The sequence below is a fragment of the Typopeltis vanoorti genome, chromosome 13, assembly GCF_054136105.1.
Source record: "Typopeltis vanoorti isolate ZY-2024b chromosome 13, IOZ_Tvanoo_1.0, whole genome shotgun sequence".
In the NCBI taxonomy this organism is placed as follows: Eukaryota; Metazoa; Arthropoda; class Arachnida; order Uropygi; family Thelyphonidae; genus Typopeltis; species Typopeltis vanoorti.
This window is the reverse complement of record NC_143561.1, coordinates 9810327-9833239: the sequence shown is the minus strand read 5'-3', so window position 1 is coordinate 9833239 and position 22913 is coordinate 9810327. Positions and strand designations below refer to the sequence as shown.

The window sequence follows — 22913 nt, the reverse complement described above, 5'->3', positions numbered from 1 at the left end:
GAGTGTGCTGTCATCAGCAAAACTATGAATAGGGTTTGCAGCTAATGAGAGCAGATCATTTATTTACATCACGATGAGGGTGGGTGAAATGATAAAACCCTGTAGGCCAGCATTGACAGGAAAGTCTGAGAAGAGAACACCATTCACTGTTACAAGTAGGAATCAATATGAGAGAAAACTGGCAGTCCCTTTACACGAGGATGAAAGCATTCCAAATGTTGGTAACTTGTTGAGAAACCCTCAGTACAAGACCTATCAAAAGCATTGGAGAGTCAGCAGCAATAGCACAGGTTTCTCCACACATTTCCATGGAATGGGAATGAGTGACATAGATCAGGAGGTCTCCTGTGGATCTAGAGTGGTGAAATCCCTATCGATGGTCACTAACTAGAGAGCACTTCTCAACATGTTGAAGAAGTTAAGTGTTGATAACTTTCTCCATTGCTTCAGACAAAACCGATGTAAAAGCATTGGATCAATTGTCTGATGGTAAACATTTATCTCCTTTTTTTGTTTGGGGGGGGGGGTACTGTTTGATATGAGGTTTTTTTTTTTTTTTTTTTTTTTTTTTTTTTTTTTTTTTTTTTTTTTTTTGAAAGGTAGATGCCTAGTTCAGAAACACATCTCATTAAGCACAACGGATGGAATTTCATCAGGACCTAGCTGCTTTCGTAGTATCCAAGTTATTCAAGATTCTTCTGATGTCTTTCTGGCAGAAGGTCACAGGAGGCATGAGATGCAATGTTCTAGTCAAGGAAGGAAGTAATTTGCCATGGTCATTTATGTAGGAGTCAGAAAATAAAATGAGGCCAAGATTAGCCTTGTCTTTAGGTGATGTTACAATGTCTTTAGATAATGTTACATTAGGGTGAGATAGAGGAAGAAGCACAGATGGACAAAAGTTGCACCCAGTGGCTCTGACAAGAGACCAGAAGGTGCAACTTCTGGTGCTACAAGCAGCAAGTAGTCTACATTTATCCTTGTTAAATTTAGACTTTGCCCTTTTAAGGTTTCACAAATGTTGTGGACAACTGTGTAGGCTGTGAATGAAGCTTGTGTTTTAGTCTCAAGACGCACTTGTTAAAGGCTTTTCTTGGACATCCCTGGCATACTTTTTAGAGGACTATAGTTTAGATATGGATTGGGGAATTGAACAGAGTGAGGAATGAAAGTTTTCATTCCAATATGGATTATTTCTGTAACAAGATCACAAGAGGTATCTGAATTTGAAGAATGAAAACAGTAATCTGGCTATGGAAAAGAAGAGTAAAAGTTACGCAAGTCCTCCCACTTGGCATTGTTGTAATGCCAGAGCCTGTGAGGTTGTGAATGGCTGAAGGAAGGCCATTCCACCAGAGACAAAACTTGAATAAGATTGTGATCTGAATTACAAGAGGAGCAGTCACTTGAACAGAGTATCTGAGTTAAAAAATTATCTGAAGTGTTAGATGAGTGAAGAGAATTGTTGAGAAATTCAAATAGGGTGGTGAATGCCTGTTTTAAGACGTTGCTTACAACAAAAATCTCTGCCTCTCTTCGAGTTTTTTTCAGCGAAATTCAAAAAAGGAAGCCAATTAGAATTATGGACATTCAAATCACCAAGAAGGATGACTTCACTCTTTGGAAATTTTGAAATCAAGCTTTGAAGATAGGAAATCAAAAAGGTCAGAATGATTTTCAGAATTGGTAGACTTAGTAGAAATTTAGTAGATTGATTTAGTAGAAAATTTAGGTTGATTTAGTAGAAATTTGAGGTTCAGTTAGAAACAGAACACCAAGTTTGGATGACTGAAGATGATCATGCACATCATTTAAGTTGCTATTGATGACACGGATGTTAGTAAAGTGAAAATGATAGATTTTCTTTTGTGTGTGTGATTTTTGAGTTTAAATTTTTTGGGGGGAATTTTAGAGGGAAGTTTTTTTCTTGTTGTTGAACCACAGAAACACTATACCTATTTAGACTTTGTTTAATGTTACAAAAATTGAAAAGAAAAAAAGAAGGGGAAACATGCAGTGTGAGAAAATAGACTCTTTAACATGTTGTCCCTACGGAGAGTATCCATTTTCCAAACCATAATGTTGCTTTGCAGTGTAGTTAGCAGTGAGATTATGCACCATTTGATCAGGAAACCTCCTAAAAGACACATTACCATATTGTTTGGTCCCATACACTAACTGGCTGCCAATATGTAAAACTGCTTTACTGGTTGAAGGTGGAGGAGGTATTGGATCCCTGCAAGCCCTCAAAGGGTGTTGCTCATGATGCATGTCAAAGGTTTAAGGGAGAGGGACTGGAACCCTTGCTCTGGGAGCCAAGCATGGGGGTAACAGCTTTAGGTCTGCAATAAGCAAGGTGGTGGTATTTCACCTAGCAATGAAAGTCATCTACCATGTTGCTGTCCATAGGGGTATTTGTTGACTTGTGTTACCACCTAGGACTAGTTGGCATTTACTCCAACTAGGAAGGGATCCCTTTATAGTGGAAATACTTGCTGTTGTCAGAGCCCCTTTAGTAGAAACAGGCCACACTGTGAGAATTCAAGGTTGACTTGACCAGTAGAGACTGTATATTATGTGATCACCAGCCCATAGTGGCCCAGTAAATTATTATGATACTTCCAAGGACTCATCACAGTAGAGCACTCTATACCACACGACCTGCTATCTATCCCACTTAATCCCCCACTGCTCAGTAAGCCACTATCCACCATCTACACCCATCCAGTAATAGTATTTTTATTTAAAAAAAAAAAAGAACTAATATCACATTATTTTAAAAATTATGGCTGTTTCATTTAAAAATACTGAAATATCAAAAAAAAAAAAAAATGCCATATGTTCAGTAATGTCAAGCTAAACTATATTACTGACTGTAAAAGACATTTGCGGCAAAATTGCTTACTAAATTAATGATCATTACAATATTTTGAATGATCACAATTGAATAAAGTGCAGCTTATTTTTGATCGATTGAGTGATAATATTTTTAATACTGATTATATTATCAGTTTAATAAAGTTGCAGTTCCAATAAACTGATGTTCATTTGGAAGATAATTTACTGGATTATTCCTTTTCAGCTAACATTTTGTTTTCTGAATAATATGATGGCACTTCAACTATTTTGAAATAATTTCTCCATAGATTCTTCATTAGAATATCAGGATGAAGATCGACCACCTACTGAAAATCTAACGACACTTTTGGAATTGGCCAGTGATTGGAGAGGTGTCCCTAAACCATATGCACCTATATTTTTGGTGATTTTACTTCAGGGAAAGTTGCATCATTATGGAAACAATGATGTAAGCAAGACTTGTCCATTCCAGGTAAATGTAACCATGTACAAAAGTTTATATCTTCTTTCTTTTTGCGCATGGTTCTCTCATTCATTTCCATAAGTTTTGATTTGAGATTCATATTGTCTTACTGTAGAATATGCATATAAAAAATAAATAAATTTATATATATATATATATGTACTCACACACACAAACACACTACTTGGAAAGAAGTCAACACATACCCCTATGGGCAAGATGCATCGTGCCATGTAATGAATTACATGTTTATAATTAGCTCCCGGGTCATTGCAACTGTATCTGTGTGAATTAGTTGCAAGAAAAGGAACTGACAGAGTTGAAAGAAGCATTGTGGTAGGATGCCATGTTGCAGCCTATCTGTTCAGCAAATCGTTGACAGATTAGGCCATCCCATGTCAAAAATCAGTGATTCCATACTGAAATGGAAGCACAGGGAGTGAACTACCCATCACACTCACCAAACATGACCGTAGTGTGCTACGAAGGATAATACATAAAAAATGGCATTCATCAGCCAACACATGGAATGTGCAGTTCCAAGCATTGATTGGAACTCGAATCTGTACTAAACATTTAGACCGAGACTCACAATGTGGGTTTCATAGTAGGTCTGCAGTATGCAATTCCCACATTACCCGAACCAACATGCATTCATTGGTGCAAAAATTGTTTGTACAGGGGAGGGGAAGTGAAAACTTGGAAAGCTGTGTTATGGAGTGACAAATCATGCTACACTCTCTATCAAGCATATGGACGAGTGTGGCAGATGCCCTGTGAACATCACTTACCAGAGTGCACATCCCCTTGACTGATCATCTCTCTGTGGAGGCCAGTCAAGTGTGGTGCTTGGTTTGTGGACACGAATGTCACCTCACTTGACTGGCCTCCACAGAGCCCTAATTTCAACCCTACTGAACATATATGGGGTGAACTGGAGCATCAAGTGAGATCAAGGGGCATCCATCCCAAATAGTCCGGGACCTTATTACACTCTTAGAGGAAAAATGGTCCAAAATTCCCATTCATCTCTTTGTGTACCTGTGGAAAGAATGCCTCTTAGGATTGATGTAGTCATCACAGCAAAAAGAGGGCCTTCATTTTATCAAGGTGGGAGCTATGGCTGTTATTCTTCACATTATGCTATCAATTGACTTCTTTCCAAGAAGTGTGCGTGCACCCACACATTTCAACAATATATTTTAAATGCTTGTAGCGAGTATTTGATAAATATATATATATATATATATATATATATATATTGTGATTTATGTTCCTTTTTAGGGTTATCTGGAAGTAGCTGATTCTACTGGGATATGCAGTATTGTTCTCTGGGATAAAGTGAATGTTGATATATTTTATCAGTAAGTTTCTAAATAAATAAATTAACTGTGAAAGGCAATGTACAAATAGTTGGCTCACTTGGGTATTTAAATTACAAATTGTCATTATTTCAAATGTGTAAATTCTAAGAAGTGAAATTTTGAACATATTTCAAATATCAAAATCCAATCATTCTCCTATTATAATAGAGAATGTTGGAAGACATATTTGCAATTATCTAAGCAGTTAGCTTATCTGCTTTCCGATCAGTAAGTTGCGAGTTCCATTGCAGGTGTGGATATTTTGTATATGTCTTTAAAGGGTAGATGAATTACATCACCATGCTTGAAACGGCTATCTTTCTTATTAAAGGCCGGTGACTTGAAAATAATCCGATGTTTGGTCCTTGTAGCAGAATGTACACATTGTCTAACCCTCGGTCCTCCAATGGCACATACTAATGTACTGTATGCAAGCACCCTGGTGGGTTTGATCAATATTAAAAATATATGTATACACGTATGCGTGCATGCCTCTCGTAAACTTTAATTAAAACTGCCAATGAATATGCCCAGAACACTGCATTTCTGAATTACAGCCCTTGGTAGTTATGGCATGAATTCAACAACATAGGAGATAGCCCAGTTCGATTCTAGTTGCTGACTAGATGAATTTTCTAAGCCTTTGTTCAACCAATTCCCAAGTTAGTGGATCTCTGGCATGGTCAAGCAGTTTTTTTCCTCCCAGAAACTTGGGTTTTTCATCCCATAAACTCAAGAAAATTGACTATAGAACCCACGGTATTTCGGACATTAAAAAAATATTGTGTTAGGGACCACGAGATGGCAGCACTTGTTGAGCTGTCTCTTCACTGTGTTAAATTGTGAATGAAGAATTTTATGATTTATTAATACTTCATTCATGATTTAACATGAATTGCATTTCCTGAGTTAAGTTTGCTCCTAAATAAATTGTAATTTAAACACTTACTGTTATTTGTTCATTGAAATAATAATTGTAATTTTTTTTAGTTATTTTATCTTGTATAAATTATTAATATAACTTGTAAATGTATCCTAAGTGAACTGTAATATATGCATTTTATTTGTTGTTACGGAAAGTGAAAGTATTTCTAACGGACTCCGCTAATGTGATTTGATTGGCTGCTGTCAGAAAACTAAGTTATTTCATGATAGCGCGTGCCTTGGCATTGAGAACTGTACAACGATCACGTGATAATTTCATGGTTTGGGTGGGAAAAAGAGAGAGGATTTATGAGACAGAGGAAGAAGGAACCAGAAGGAAAATGGAGTAAGTGTATATAGGTAGTGAGACGTGACCTAACCTGAGATCGCACGTCGCAACAAAGATTTGGAAGCTTGTTCCGATTTTAATGAATCTTACTTCGAACTCATAATTATTTATAGTTTCCTGTCACTTTGTAAAGGAATTTACCTGAGTGAATGGATAATAATAATATGATTGAGATTTATCGTAAGACAAGTTATTACGAGATTATCGAGTGTCTAGAAGTGATGTAAGAATTTTCCATAATGTGCAAGCTATGATGATCGTACTGGTAAGAATATCTATTCTATAACTAACGTGTGATAGTGATGCTTGTGTCCGGAGAACTTGGTAAAATTTTGAGTTGCTGAAGCCAGCTGGTCCAGCTTGATTGAGTGATATTATAAAACATTTCCTTGTGAAACAAAATGTGAGAAACTTCATTAAAGAAATAGTTCTTGTTTGAATGTGTTATCTCACAATGCATATGTATATTTAAGACTGAACCTTTTAAGAACTATTTTAATCCTCTGATAGATATTGAAGTTGCCAGTTAAGCGTTTGATAAATTGAAGTTTATGAATATTTCTCTGAGACTAAAAAGAATTAACTTTTAAATGTTTTGCTGAATATTGATGTTGTTTAAAGTGAAAATAAGTTGAAATCATAACGGATGTGAATTGTGAAAGCCTTATACATAAGTTCTAGCAGTAAATGATATACTCAGCTGAGTAGAATCTAATTTCTCTATAGAATGCATAAATTGTTTTCTAATTGTATTGATCTTAATAGAGTTCTTGTTTCTTATGTAAGAATAATTTTGTGAGAGAATTAAATATCTTGTTTAACTTGATTCTTATGCTTGCCTAATTTCAGTTTCATTGCACCACTCATTAAAATACAAATCTTGCAGGACCCTATATATAAGACAATTTCAGCCTGTAGTAAGTTCTTAATAGCTGTAGTGCTAATTGGTGCTTGATTCCCTCACAAAAATTGTGTGATTTCAAACATAGAGTGGCGCAGTATAATAAAAATTTTCTTTATGTTTGTAAGTGGGGTCAAACAACAGCTAGAAAATATAAGGTTGGATGAAAGACAAAACCAACAACTGCTGGCCACTTAAATTAGTGATAACCTTGCACCAGCTATCTATGATTGGATACCAGTGGCTATTGAATTGCCCACTCAGTCTCTAAAAAGTTAGATATGGTAAAATGGCCTCACCTATTCCCTATAAGGGAAAAAAAGCATTAGCTGATTTGATTTGATTTAGAAAGGAGATAGATGTAAATATAACTAAATTGCATACTTGAAGCAATTAGAATAACACAGGTTGTGCCTAGAATTGTGTTCAGTCTAATAGATTTACTCTGAGTGATACGTGTGTGTTTTTTGACAGAGGATGAGTTCACATTTACTGAATTGGCCAATATGCACTTTTATTATGCATGTACCAACAAAAATTCACGTGACACACATCAACTTTATCATTAGACTTTTCCTGGTTGTTTAATTCCATGCTCTAGAACATTCACTCACATTCATTACTGGATTTGTGAATGTGACACAGTTTCTACACCACAAAATGAGGTGGGATGATGAACTGTGAGGATGCCAGATATTGAGGAAAACTTACTGCATCTAGCAACACAGAATCCATGTGTTAGCACACAGAGGACTGCAGTGGAAGAGATTGTTTCTCAAATAGCTGTATGGAGGATTTTGCATAAAAATCAGCTTTAGCCATACTATTGTAAGTAGATGATTGTCTGCAGTTGGTCTTTTGCCACTACTGTCTACAACAGCATATGCAAGACCAATGATTTCTGTCATTTGCTTTTCACAAGTGAAGTGATGTTCATTCAGGATGGTATTTTCAGTTATCACAGCAGTCATATGTGGATCATTGAAAATATGTGTACATTTCAATAACGTATCAGCAGCAGTTTCAATGATATGATTCCATCACCACTAACATTTAGATAAAGATGTGCACCAGCTCACATGGAGAGAAGACACAAGAAATAAGAAAAGTTTTCTACATCATTGTTAATAGTGATGTCATCATTCTGGTTCAGGATGCAAGAGCATACAGGGGATTTGGAATTGGAAGTGACCATTATTTACTACTAAACAGGATTAAAATGGATATCTCATTGAAAAGAACAGTATGTAAGAAAGTTTTAAAAAGAATTAAAGTTGAGCAACTTTTACAGATAAATTGTAGACTTGACTATACAAAGCCCGCGCGGTTAGCCTAGTGGCTTTGCGCTTCACAACCATATGCCTGGGGAAGGAGTGTCCTAGGTTCGATTCCTGTCGGAGACATGAGGAGCTGAAGGATCTTCCTCAGCCATAGCCAAGTTAGCCGGTCTTGGGCACGGGCAGTAGGGTTTTTTCCACCAGTTTATCTGGTGTTTTTCATCCCGCAAGCAGGCAAACCGGCCCCGTGAACATGCAGGGATACAGCCAAGAATACCTTGAGGCATAGGAGTGACCATTCTATCCTCGTATTTCGGTTACGAAATCCAAGCATGCTTGGAAAGTTGTTGGCCTTAAAGGCCTGTTAAAGCCATAGATAGACTATATAAACATTATGGAAGAAAAAATGAAACAAATTGAAAACAAGAACAAAACCTTTGAGTATCACTGATATGTTCTGAATAAAATATTGATTGATTCAACTAGGGTGAAGTCGTGTGTGCCAGAATAGAAAAATAAGAACACCATGATGGACTTAACAAGTTAAAGCAACAGTCCCAGCCAAAAAAAAAAAAATCATATACCAAAAGTTCCTTGCAAATAAGTCTGAAGATGCCCTAAAAGAATAGAGAAAAATGTAAGAGAGATAAGTTATGTGTAAAAGTAGCTAAACAAAAGTCATGGGAAGACTTTCATAAGAGTATGGAAAATAAATATCAGGACTGGCAATATGTTCTGGAGGCTATTGAAACTTAGAAAGAAAGAGTACTATAAAAGGAATCAAAGATGATAAAGATGACATGAAAACTGAAGATAAGGATATCCTAGAATAATTACTTTGAAATAACTGGAATAATTACTTTGAAATAACTGTTAAATAATGAACCAAGCAGTGATAGAAACATACTAGAAAATGAAAATTTTCAAGAGGAATGCAAAGTTGACTACATATCATTACTTCAAGTAGAAAATGTGATCGACAACTTGAAATGTAGAAAAGTAGCTGGGAGTAGATGATATTCATCTAGAAATGGTTAAGTATGGAGGTATAAAAGTTTTACAGTGCATTATTGTTAAGATTAGGGTGATTGATAAGAATTTCACAGGCCTCCTTAAATTTACGCTCATACTATGTTTTGGTGTGATGTAAATAACAGGTGCCTTTCCAGTCAGTTCTGTGTAGAGTATTCAGGACATGATCAGAAAGGCCAGATTTACTATAGTTATTAAATTTAATGTACATTTATGTTCCTTTTTTTTTTTTTTTTTGGATAGGAATTGTGTATTTTTTTCCACCTATATAGAGCAAATTACAGGTGCAATGAATATGGTATACTCCAGGGTAGCCAGTGGAGGAAGTAGATATTTGGATGAGTTGAATAAGTTCTTTAATTTTGCAGGAGGTTTAAAGGTAGAATTAAGGTTGTATTTATGTAGTAGTTGTATTAATGCCACCTTTAAACCTCCTGCAAAATTAAAGAACATATTCAGCTAATTCAAGGATTCACTTTTAAATGATTTCATCCTCTTAGTTTAATGTGATCTGATGGTCACTTAGAGCAATCTCCGGCAGAGGTCAGCTGAAGACGGTTAACTCAGATAAGACTAACCACCTGAGTATCAGTCACCTTTGTGCTTCAGTTTCAATTGGTCTTTTGTTTCTTCATATGCATGAGACTGGTGAAAAAGGAAAATGGATAGGAAGCCTTTGGTTATATGGTGATATAAATGAGCTGAGGCTTTCCTTCGTTGCCTTAGGTTGAAACCATTCTGGGTGGGGATTTGCATTATGGGATACTGGGGAAATCTGATATAAAGTCAGCAGCCTCTGTATATAGTGGACTAGTCTGCTTGTATATGGAGGATGTTATTATTATTATTAATATTCAGGCCTCCATGGAGTCAATAGACTCATCATGGGAGGACCTTCCTAACAAACACAAAGTCTATCATACCACTCCTTGAACTCATTGACCATTCTTGCTCTCACCACTCTATCAGGTAATGCATTCCATGATTCAACCACCCTCCATACAAAGAAACCACTCCTCACCCTCTTGCTCACAGCTTCTTGTGAGCAAGAGGGTGAGGCAACTTGTGGTAAAGGGGGACCAAATTCTCATCACTCCTTGTTTCAGTATCTCCCATAATGCAAAACACATCTCCTTGCTGGCATGTATAATGCTATACATTAAGGGAAGGGCCACCACCCAGACTGGTTTCAACCTTTATTGATGTCTTATCAGTGGGAGCCTGACCCAGAAGTGGTGATACTAAGGCAGAAGCACTGGAGAAGTCATATTTAGAGAAATATATTTTCTCTAAATATAGAGAAAATTTAGAGAAAATATATTTTTCTCTAAATTTATTTAGAGAAAATAAATTCTCTAAATAAATAGAGAATTTAGAGAAAGATGTTCGAAGTTTTTTCCCACTTGGTTAAACTATAATAAATTTAGTTTAATCCTTTATCCAAGTGTATGCAAACAAAGTTTGCACCTGAAGTATCTTCAGAACTGAGGCAACTCGTGGTAAAGGTGAACCAAGCATTCATCACTCCTTGTCTCAGTATGCATGTCTGCAAAGAGATGTGCTTTGCATTATGGGAGATACTGAGACAAGGAGTGATGAATGCTTGGTCCACCTTTACCACAAGTTGCCTCAGTCCTGAAGATATTTCAGGTGCAAACTTTGTTTGCATACACTTGGATAAAGGATTAAACTAAATTTATTATAGTCTAACCAAGTGGGAAAAAACTTCCAGCATCTTTCTCTAAATCCTGAGTAATTGAATAATAAGGTGGTACACCTTTTGGCAACTCGTATAGGTAAATATGATTTCATTTACCTATACGATGAGAGCTTAGTCCACCTTTACCACGAGTTGCCTCAGTACTGAAGATACTTCAGGTGCAAACTTTGTTTGCATACACTTGGATAAAGGATTCAACTAAATTTATTATAACATTGTACAGTCCTGAAACGATTTTTGTTATCTGCCTTTGTACCCTTTCCACAGTTAATTTATCCCCTTCAAATCCTGGGGACCAAATTTGAGAATAATAGTCTAAGTGTGGTCTGATCAGAGTCTTACATAATGGAATGATAACTCTTTTATCTTTGCAGTTCAGCATCCTTCTCAGTGTTGCAGCAATCCTCTGGGTTACCTTCACCATCTTTGCAATATGCTCCCTGAATTTCAGTTTTCTATCAATCATGACCCCCTCCCCCACAGATCTCTTGTCTCCCCTACTTCCTCCAGTACAGCTCCTCCAAGCGAGTATGCAGCCTCCCATCGATGTCTCCCCAAACTTCAAGACTTTACATTTTGCTGCATTAAACCAACACCCTCACACATTCGTCTGTCCAGTTTATTCAAATCCTGTTGAAGGGCTGCTACATCTGCACTGTTACTAGTAACCCTGGCCAGCTTCATGTCATCTGCAAACAACTGAATATCCCCTTGTAATCCACTGACAATGTCATTGATATAAAGGTTAAACAATACAGGTCCCAGTACTGAGCCCTGTGGAACCCCACTTATAACCTTCTGCCTCCTTGATGTTGTCCCACCATACACAACTCTCTGATACCTATCAGACAGCCAATTCTGAATCCATTTGACTAACCCAACATCTAAACCCATGTGCTGCAACTTAAATATCAGCTTATCATCTGGCATCCTGTCAAATACCTTTGCAAAATCCAAAAAAATTGATTTATTTTAAAATGCAACCATATTACTAAAGCAAGAGCACCCCTTAACAAATCCATGTTGACTCTCACAGATAACATTACCCTCATCTGTCCAATGCTGTATATGGTCCCTCACTAATTTCTCCAAGATCTTAACAACTACTGATGAAACCCAAATTGGCCTATAGTTAGACACGTACAGTCTGCTACCACCCTTATGCAATGACACTATCTTACCTTCCTTCCATTCCTTGGGTATCTTTCCCATAGCCAGACATTTTGATTGAAGAGCTGGGTCAACGGAGCTGTCAGTTCTTTAGCACGTTCTCTCAAAACCTGTGGTGAAATACCATCCAGTCCCTCAGCTTTACTGACATCCAGAGTACTCAGTATTTGGAACACACTCTCTTCTTGCACTTCTAAACCTCGAACCTGCCCTATTCCTCTAGTATTAAAACCTATTTCTTCAGGATGAAATACTCCAATAAAGTGTTCATTGAACAACTCCACTATGTCCACTATTCCTATTTTTATCCCGCTGTCATTCTTCCACAATCATTTCTCCTCCTACTGGCCACATAGCTAAAAAATTTCCTAGGATTTTCTTTGGATCTTAATGCCAATCTCTTCTCATATATTCCAGTTTTTCCTTCCTCGCCATACTAGTCACTCTCCTGGCTTAAGTCTTATATTCCTCATGCATCTACATTCCATCCCTCTCCTTATATCTCTTCCATAATCTCTTTTTCACCCGCAGTTCCTGTTTGATATTGTTTGTCATCCACTTTACACCAAATTGTGTTCTCTTCTTCACTCATGGAATACGGCTTACTACTGCTGCTAACCAATATTCCTTCACAATTTCCCAAGCACTAATGATATCCCAGCCTTCCAGTTCCTCCCTCCATGAAACTTCCCCAAGTTGATGTCTAAGACTATTATAATCACCTACCTTATAATTCCACATAAGTTCCCGTCTCTTTGATACTCCTGCATGTCTATTCATTTTCCAAGTCAAAACCATATGGTCACTCTCTCCAACTGGTGGGAAGAGATGTCAACTCAGTTATTATCAACTCTTCTGATGCTATAACCAAATCCAAAACTTTTGAACCTCTTGTTCCCTCTGTTACATGTTGCCTAAGACATTTGTCCCTCAAGAATTCTAGAAATTCCATTCCCTTATTACTACATGCATTTTCCTCTTCCCAATTTATACTGCTGTAGTTAAATTCTCCCATAACAATCATTCTTCTTGCACTTGCCGAGTTCCACTACCTAAACATCTCTTGCTCCCCACCCTCTGTGCTCCTTGGCTTGTAGCAACACACCACTAAATATCCTGTCTTGCCTGCCTTTACCTCATTGTAGTGCTTTGTTTGTATCTGAAGTATCTTCATGTGTAAACTTAATGCCTTAATAAATGATTAAAACAAGAATATAATTTCTTGTAATCTATAATATGCTTTGTAACCAAGCTAAAAAGACTTTCTACCATTCAAAATGATATACAGTAGTGTGATTAACAAAATAAATAATGAATACCAAACTTACAATGGGGAAAGAACTTCACTGCTACCAAAAGACATCCTACTTTATTGTCCTGTTTTAGAAATTGCCCTTCAAATGTTCTCACATTTGAAGGGCAATGTTTCTCTGATCTGGCTTTAACTGCTAAGTCAGCATTCATTTATTGTATAGTTTATCCTATTTGACCTCTGAATTTTGGAACATGCTTCCTCATACTTAGGCTATAACCTTTTGTGTGCATGTTTTTTTTTTTTTTTTTACCCCTTTCCTTATGATGCTTGTCATCCTGCTTTTGTTTGAATGCATGCTATGTTATGTCTTTTATTGTGAGGTCATTTTTATTTTTACCTAGTCCATTTTTCACAGTTTCACTGTCCATCCATTTTACTCTTACTTCAGTTATCTTCCTGACTCTTGTTATATATACAATTGTCCATTTCCTGGATCAGATGTATTTCTAATTCCCATGTGCTATCAATCTCTTTTTCTTTCAGTGCACATCTCATGGTATTAATGTTAGTTGATTTATGGAACTTACCATAATAACCAATCTTATAGTACCACATATTCCATATTATTCAAAAAGTATGCAGTAAGTTTTGTTGGTTGACAAACAAGATGTTCTGCATTAAATTTAAGTTACATGTGTATTGTTTACATATACATAGTCTTTAAATTAATCATAATTCATTATTTTTTTATTTAAGTGATAGTAAAAATAGCCCTAAGATATTCTTAAAATCTGTCCATTTTTTAATACTTTGCTTCTTTTATTTGATAGTGCCACTCCAGGAAAAATTTTATATCTGAAAAATTATAGTGTGGTGCAAAAATTTCCTCGTCAAATAGTTCCATCTTTCAGGGGAGCTGCTGCTGATCTGCCTAAATTAAACTTGGAGTTAAAAATAAATGATCTGTCCCAAATAAAAATAGTTAATAAACCAGAATCTATTGGATTGTCTTCTGATAATTTTCCAAAGTTGGAATACAAATTTGTGACTAGAGCTGCTGCTGAGTAAGTTCACTGTGTGTGTGTGTGGGTGGGTGTGTTTAAATACTTTTTATGAACTGACTTTTTCCTCAAATTTATTGCCCCTTAATTTTTGAAGTGTTTATATTATTTTCTGAATATTCAAACAAGACTTAATATTTTATTTTATTTTTATTTTTTTGTACTGTCAAAGTGTGAACTTGATTCATATACATTAGGTACTCACTGTAGTAAACTCATAGGAACCACAGGAATAAGTTATTATGTTGGTTATGACATGATAAATAGTTGCTTTAGTAAATTTTCTTTAAAAAACATTGCAACTATGTTTTGATTAGTGACTTTTTTGTTAGTTTGCTACTTTAAGAGTCAATGTGTAAAATAATACTTATATCAGCTCTCAAAGTAGCAAAATCATGATATCAAAAGGTGATATTTATTGCAGAGGCATTTCAGAACTCTGTAGTTTCAACTGAAAATAGGCGTGTGTTTTTTTTTTTTTTTTTTTTTTTTTTTTTTTTTTTTTTTTTTTTTTTTTTTGTGCCATGTGCTTTGGTACTTGTTAGTCCCGCCCTGCGATTTTATATGGCCTACCAAGTTGTGGTTGCTCTGTTGTTGGTCCTATATGTTTCCACTTCATAATAACATTACTTATACTTGATTGGAATAGCTGCAGCAAGGCAGAAATTTCCTCAGTTGTTGCAAAGGTGGCATCCAACAATAGTTCTACATCGAAAGTCACTGAGAGCTTTAGTACTGCCTGTTAACAGTTAAAAAAAAGTCATAAATGTTTGTCTGTGAAGATTGCAAGACAGTGTATTTGCTTTTGTACCTGTAATAACCAACATGATTGTGTGATGTATATAGCTATATTCACTACTCCTAGTCTGAAGGATTGTCTGGATATTTTTGATCAGATAAAAATCAGATCAGATATGATCAGATATTTTTGAACAAAAAAAAAACACTTTTTTTTTTTTTTACTTTGAACTTCTTGATTAAGTGAAATATATTTTTATATGCTTCTGGAGCAGCAGAAGTTTGACTACACAAAATGTAATGCTTTCTTTGTGAATGAGATAGAAGAGCCAATAAAGGAGCACTGGGTAAATAAACAGTGACCAAGGAGAAAATGTGTATTTCAGTCCCAAAAAAACTGATCCCATTTAAGATCCAAAGAACCTTTATAATGGCATTTCATATGGAGGCAAGGCTTTCCCTTTCTGAAATTGAGTTTTTTCATCTTACAGAACAAGCAACAGACCAGAACAACATACACAGTTAACAGACAGTGACCACATACCCTTAGTTATTTTGACTGTATTCACAACAACTCGCCCTATTTCCAAAGATATTGTTCATAAAAATTTCCTCACTAGATTTCTTGTACTTCGTTAATCCTAACTGCCTTCGTACAGCTCGGATTAATGAAGTAGTTTAAAGTATTGATAAGAATGGTAAATTTTTTTAAGTATGTTTGCTACAAATTTCCGAGTATTTCAGTAGTCATGCTCAAAGAAGGTATGTTTTGAGGTCCATAAGTAACCATAATCAAAAAGAAGAAAGAATTGGTTTCAAAAATATAATAGCAAAGTTTCTTGGCAATAAAAATTGTGATTTTAAAAGCATAGTTGAAAATATCTCCAGAGATTTGAAAATTTAGGTTATAATATGAGATTGAAGGTTGATTTCTTTCACACCCATTTGCAATGTCTCAATAAGAATGTTGGTACAGTGAATATAATGCAAGGTGAAAGATTTCACAGGATATGAAATAAATGGAAAGTAGGTCTCAGAAACAAGTGAATGTCAGCATTTAGCAGCTTGTTAGTCTTCAAAAGAGAAACTGATGAATTTGTGAACCCACAAAACAAATAATTATTTAAAAACAAAGGGACAAGATCTTTTTCAAAAAAAAAAAAAAATGCAGATAACCATTTACTAAAATAAAGAGCCAAAAGGCTGAGTTCTGCAATGCAAATTTATATAAATCATCATCATCAGATTCCTGACATGCACCCTCAAGGGGTGTACAGGATATGATAGTACTACATGAAAAATTAACATCATTACTAACTTCCTATCTACAATTTTTCTCCAAATCAATCTGTTACTTATCAAGACTTCAACATTATCAGATCTTATATTTCTATCTTCTAAGGCACTTTTTAACATATCAATCCACCTATATCTTGGTCTTCCTCTAGGTCATTTTCCTGCCAACCTGGCAGAGAACGCTTGGTTTACTAATCTTTCCTCTCCCATACTGGTGACCATACTACCTGTGATTAGCTCTGCTAAAAAAAAAAACAAAGAATAAGAAAAGTCTCGTTGATTATGTTATTGTTGATAGTGATGTTTCCTCCCAGGTGCAGGACACTAGAGTGTATAGAGGGTTTGAAATTGGAAGTGATCACCATTTAGTCTTGAGCAGGATAAAATTGAATTTCATATTGAAAAGAAGAACATGTAAGAAAGTTTTGAAATGAATAAATGTTGAGCAGCTTTCAGATGTGAACTTAGACTAAAATACACAAACATTATTCAAGAAAAAATGAAAGAGCTTGAGAACAAGAACCAAACCTTGGAGATTCATTGGCAAGCCCTGAAGAAAATACTGATTCAGTGAGAAAGGCATGATTGTCTGCAGGGATGGAAAAGTCAGAACTCCATGGTGGACACAGGAAGTTAAAGAGACAGTGAAGGAAAAGAAGAAAGCATATAAATGTTTATAGTATAACCAAGTGGTTACCTCATTTCGATGCCCCTTTTCTTACCCATTTCCAGTTCCCTTTCCAGATATCCCTATAGATGTCTGTTCTCTTCTTGGTAACTATCACTACTTCTTCAATTCATCCATCCCTTAGGATTTGTAGAGTCCCCTGATTAGGGATCGTGACAAATTAATGTTGTGACCAGTATGTTACTTCTCTGCTGCATCCCCTAGGGCAAGTAACCAGTCCCATGAACACACATCTAGTGTTCATGGGACTGGTTTTTCTGTTCTGAGGGACAAAAATCCAAGTTTCTGGGAGAAAAAGAAAAGCCTCTACCTCCATATGAAACCAACTAACTCAACATTTGATTGAAAAGACCTAATAAAGGTTCCTGACATCATAGAAGGATTGAAACCCTTTTGGTAGCTGACACCATAATATTGTCTGTATAACCTTTGTTTCCACCAGTCCAAATGCTTGCTCCAACTAAATAACTGAAATGATTCTTGCTGGAATGAAGGTCTTCATCCTCTCTCTCCCCATTCCAGTCAAAACCCTAACCATTATCCAAGTCCTTGAAAAATAGTTTATTCAGCACAAGTGTGGCAAAATAATCTAAGGTGAAAATTAGGCATATCTGAAGTGGCTCAAATCAAAAATTCAAACTTAGCACTTCACCTATATTGCAGTATATAGCATCTGTAAAAAAAAATCAGCAAATCATCCTGATAGGACAAAATGCAAACAAGTTATCTCTTGGTCAAATAGTAGTAGTCAAGCTTTTCACCTTTCTCACATCTAGATGGTAAAATCACTTAAAGATAAGGTTGATATTTTAATATTGTCCTTCTGCTCTTGTATAGACAACCCAGAAAAATCACCTCCTGCTGTTAGCATCCAGCCTGCATTATCTTTATAAGTTATATATTCATCTGGCATCTACCTGACAGTATGGAAACAAGTCTATATTCAACCCATCCTCCCAAAAAAAGTGAACAAAAATAGCCATCAAACTCTCACCTCAGTTATTCTGAAAACAATGAAAGTCATCACAAATATGGATCGTACCACACTTGCTTCATAGCAGATCTAGCCAACATTACTCATCTTCAGGTACATGGCGTGGAACTTTTTAGAGAAACTTATATGGCCACAATTGGCATTTCATCAGGCCTTCCTGGGATTGAAGCCTGCTTATCAAGCTTACATTTTATGGTTTGCCTTCGAAACTGGCAACCAAACTTTGTTGTTTGGTTGCCAGTTTCCTCCCTCTTCCTACTATCTGTAAAAAATCAAATCCAAATCAGATTGAAAGGCATAATGCAAACAACTTGTGTCTTGGTCAAATGACACTTCTAGCCTTCTGGTCCTTCACTAACAACTCCTTTACTTCTATGTTTTCTTCTTTCTTGACACATTTTTACCAACATTCCTTATATATATATATATATATACATACACATTAATGGCTTTCTCTCAATGAGCTCAAATCCATACGTCATCACTCCATCTCTATAGGAATAGTGATGACATTACATTCAGTTGCAGTTCTTCAATCATCATCAAATTCCTCATATATACTATTGGGGGGGGGGGGGGGGATATAAGGATCTGACATCATTACTAACTTTCTATCAACAGTTTTCCTCCAGATTAGCTGTTATCTGTCAACATTCCAATATTATCATATCTTATGTTTCTGGCTTCTAAGGCACTTTTTACTCTATCAGTCAACTAGATCTTGGTCTTCCACTTTTTACCACCTGAGATTAGCTGTGCTAACTCATTCCTGAGTGCTCACAATGTCAGATTCTTTCTTAATAGCCTCATTTTTAATATGATAGTGCAATTGATGCCATCTTTTCAGTCTCATAATCTTTATCAGGACTCTGATATCTGTGGTCTCTACTCTTTGATCAAGAGTTCTATTTCTCATCCAGCTCTCAATCCATAAGTTAAAAGTAGTTCGAGCACTGTCTTGTATAAAGCTAATTTAGTGTTTTGACTAATTTTTTTCTTATTCCATATAAATTTATTCGGCTGACTTCCTACCGGGGTGCTTAAAGGGCAAAGCTGTATAACTGAGAGGAGACCTCCACATAGCCTTTAAAGGAATGCGGAGAACCGACCAGGGCTTCTGACCTAATGTCCAATCCTCACCTTCTCGTGGTGCACCCTGTTGGGTATCTACTTGGATACTGAACGAACGAGGATGGGCTGGCAATTTGGGATTTAGCCGACCAAATTGTATTCTTATTGGTTAAACCAAAATAAAAAATGATGGTACAACATGACAAAATTTCATGCCGGCTGGGGCGTCGCCTGGTTAAAGAAGGCCCCCGTTGTTTTCGCCAGGGAACCAGGGCGAACAACGAAAAGTCAGCTACTGGAACAAATCTGAAAACAAACCCCAACTCAACATCACCAGAGTTAAAGATCGGTACTATCAACGTAAGAAGCCTGAATGGCAAAGAAATGGAGCTAACTGAGAAATTAGATAAGTACCAGATCGACATAATAGGGGTGACTGAAACAAAAAAGACAAAAACTAGTGAGCTCTTTCTGAGCAATAAATACAAAATGTTATATTCAGGCAATGACAATCAAGGAAAAGAAGGAGTAGCCATAGTATTCAACACAAAATACGAGGCTAATCTTCTTGAATGACAGTCAGTCTCAAGTAGAGTAATGTGGGCAAATATGAGAATGGGGAACTGGACAATGAGTCTTATTTGTGCCTATGGTCCAACAGAAGGTTCTACTAAGGTAGAAGTGGGAATTTTTTGATGCTTTAGAAAAGGCAACTGACACAATGAAAAATGAAAAGTTGGTCCTTGTTGGGGATCTAAATAGCAGAGTAGGAAATGATTGTGAGACATACAAAAATATTTTGGGAAAATTTGGAGAAAAGAGCAAAGCTAATAATAATGGCAAATATCTGTTGGATTTCTGCTCAGGACATGGACTGGTTATTACTAACACCATGTTCCAACATAAAAATGTGCACAAATTCACATGGAGAAAAGAGGCTAGGAATAATAAAAGTCTCATTGACTATGTTATTGTTGATAGTGATGTTTTCTCCCAGGTGCAGGACACCAGAGTGTACAGAGGATTTGAAATTGGAAGTGATCACTATTTAGTCTTGAGCAGGATAAAATTGGATTTCATATTGAAAAGAATAACATGTAAGAAAGTTTTAAAGTGAATAAAAGTTGAGCAGCTCTCAGATGTGAACTGTAGACTAAAATACACAAAGATTATTGAAGAAAAAATGAAAGAGTTTGAGAACAGGAACCAAACCTTGGAGATTCAGTGGCAAGCCTTGAAGTAAACACTGATTGATTCAGCCAGAGAGGCATGTGGTGAGGTTGTCTGCAAGGATAGAAAAATCAGAACTCCCTGGTGGACACAGGAAGTTAAAGAGGCAGTGAAGGAAAAGAAGAAAGCATATCAAAAGTTCCTGTCAAATAAGTCGGCTTGTGCTCTTAGAGAATATAGAGACAAATGCAAGAATGCTAAACACTGTGTAAAACTAGCTAAACAAAAGTCATGGGAGGACTTTGGCAAGAAATAGAAAATAATTATCAAGAAGGTGGCAAAATATTCTGGAGGTTGTTGAAGAAGCTTAGGAATAAAGGAAAGAGTGCTGTAAAAGGAGTTAGAGATGATAAAGGTGACATGAAAACTGGAATAAAAGATATCCTTGAAGTATGGAGTAAATACTTGGAAAAACTGCTAAATGAAACAAGCAGTGATGACAGCACAGTGGTAAAAAACACTGACCAGGCATGCAGGCAGGAATACATATCCATACTTGAAGTAGAAAAAGCCATCAAAGGCTTGAAATGTGGAAAGGCAGCTGGAGTAGATGATATTCGACCAGAAATGCTGAAGTATAGTGGTATAAGAGTCTTACAGTGGCTGCACTGCATAGTTCAGAAAGACTGGACAGAGGGACGAATTCCCGATGATTGGAGTAGAGCTCTCATAGTACCCATATATAAAAAGGGAAATAAAACTGAATGTGAGAATTACAGAAGTATTTCCCTACTAAGTGTTTCTGGTAAGATATATGCAGGTATACTTGAGAAACGGTTGAGAGGAATTGTGGAAGAAAAGCTTGGTGAAGAACAAGCTGGATTCAGGCCAAATAGAGGCTGTCAGTATCAGATCTTTACTTTACGACAAATAGTCGAGAAAGCATGGGAATATAACAAAGATCTGTATTTAAGTTTTGTCGCTCTGGAAAAGGCATATGACAAGGTGCCAAGAGAGAAGCTACTCAATACGCTGCAGTTATATGGTGTCAATGGGGCATTATATCAAGCAATACTTAGTCTTTACTTGAGTTGTAAGTCAGTAGTTAGAATTGAAGGAAGTACTGGAAGATGGTTTAATGTTAAATCTGGTGTGAGACAAGGATGTACATTATCCCCTCTGTTATTCATTATCTATATGGATCACATTATGAAGGAAAGTGGTATTAAACATGATATCAAAATTGGAGATGTTAATGTCAGCTCTTTACTTTATGCGGATGATGTGTTATACCTCTAAATAAATCCACTACAAGTCTGCAAGATTCTCTGACTAAATTAAATAGCTGTTGTAATAGATATGGTATGAAGGTCAGCAATAAAAAGACAAAGACAATGAAAATAGGCAGAATCGTTGAAAATGTCAACTGTGTTGTGAATGGAGAACCTGTGGAACAAGTAAAACGTTTCAGCTACTTAGGCATGATTTTTAGTGAAGATGGTAAATTAAATATAGAAATAGACAACAGAATCAGCCAATTTGGTATGGTGGGAAGTCAATTGAATAAATTCATATGGAATAAGAGAGAAATTAGTTGGAACACTAAATTAGCTGTATACAAGACAGTGTTCAAACCAGTTTTAACTTATAGGTCTGAGAGCTGGGTCAGAAGTAAAACACTTGACCAAAGACTAGAGACCGCAGATATGAGAGTCCTGAGAAAGATTATAGGTGTGAACAGATGGCATCAATGGCAATATCATATTAAAAACGAGGATATTAGGAAAGAACTTGACATTGTCTGCATCCAGGAATGCGTTAGCAGAGCTAATCTCAGGTGGTATGGTCACCTAAACAGAATGTGCGAGGAAAGATTAGCAAAACAAGTGTTCGCTGCCAGGTTGGCAGCAAAACGACCCAGAAGAAGACCAAGATATAGGTGGATTGATACGGTACAAAGTGCCTTAGACGATAGAAATATAAGATCTGATAATGTTGGAGTCTTAACAAGTAACAGACTGATTTGGAGGAAAATTGTAGATAGGAAGTTAGTAATGATATAATTTTTTCATGTAGTACTATCATATCCTGTACACCCCTTTTGGGTACATGGCAGGAATTTGATGATGATGATGATGACTTCATACCATACCAGCTTTACTAATTCTGTTGTCTATATCCAAATTTAATTTGCTATCTTCACTAAAAACTGATGTAGTTGATATTTTCAACGCTTCTGCCTATTTTCTTTGTCATCGTCTTTTTAATGCTGATTTTCATACCAAATTTATTACAGCAGTTATTCAGTTTGATCAGTGAATCCTTCAGACATCTACTGGATTTATTTAGGATATAACATCATCTGAATAAAGTAAAGCGCTGTGATTAACATCTCCAATTTTGATATCGGGTTTAATACCGTTTTCCCTTCATAATCATCCATATAGATGAATAACAGTGGAGATAATGTACACGCGTGTTGCACATCTCACTTAACATTAACATCGAACCATCCTCCTGTACTTCCTTCAATTCTAACTGCTGATTTACAACTCAGATAGAGACTAGTATTGTGTGATAC

At 36.2% G+C, this 22913-nt stretch overlaps 1 protein-coding gene across 1 annotated transcript in view; it reads left to right on the top strand.

The window, feature by feature from the left end:
• LOC150099931 (RPA-related protein RADX-like) overlaps nucleotides 1–22913 on the top strand; it is a 273154-nt gene that overhangs the window by 105304 nt on the left and 144937 nt on the right. Inside the window, exons 5-7 of the mRNA XM_090403019.1 lie at nucleotides 3147–3331; nucleotides 4607–4686; nucleotides 14145–14378. Of these exons, the coding sequence (XP_090259145.1) occupies nucleotides 3147–3331; nucleotides 4607–4686; nucleotides 14145–14378 (499 nt within the window). The remainder of the gene's footprint in view (nucleotides 1–3146; nucleotides 3332–4606; nucleotides 4687–14144; nucleotides 14379–22913) is intronic.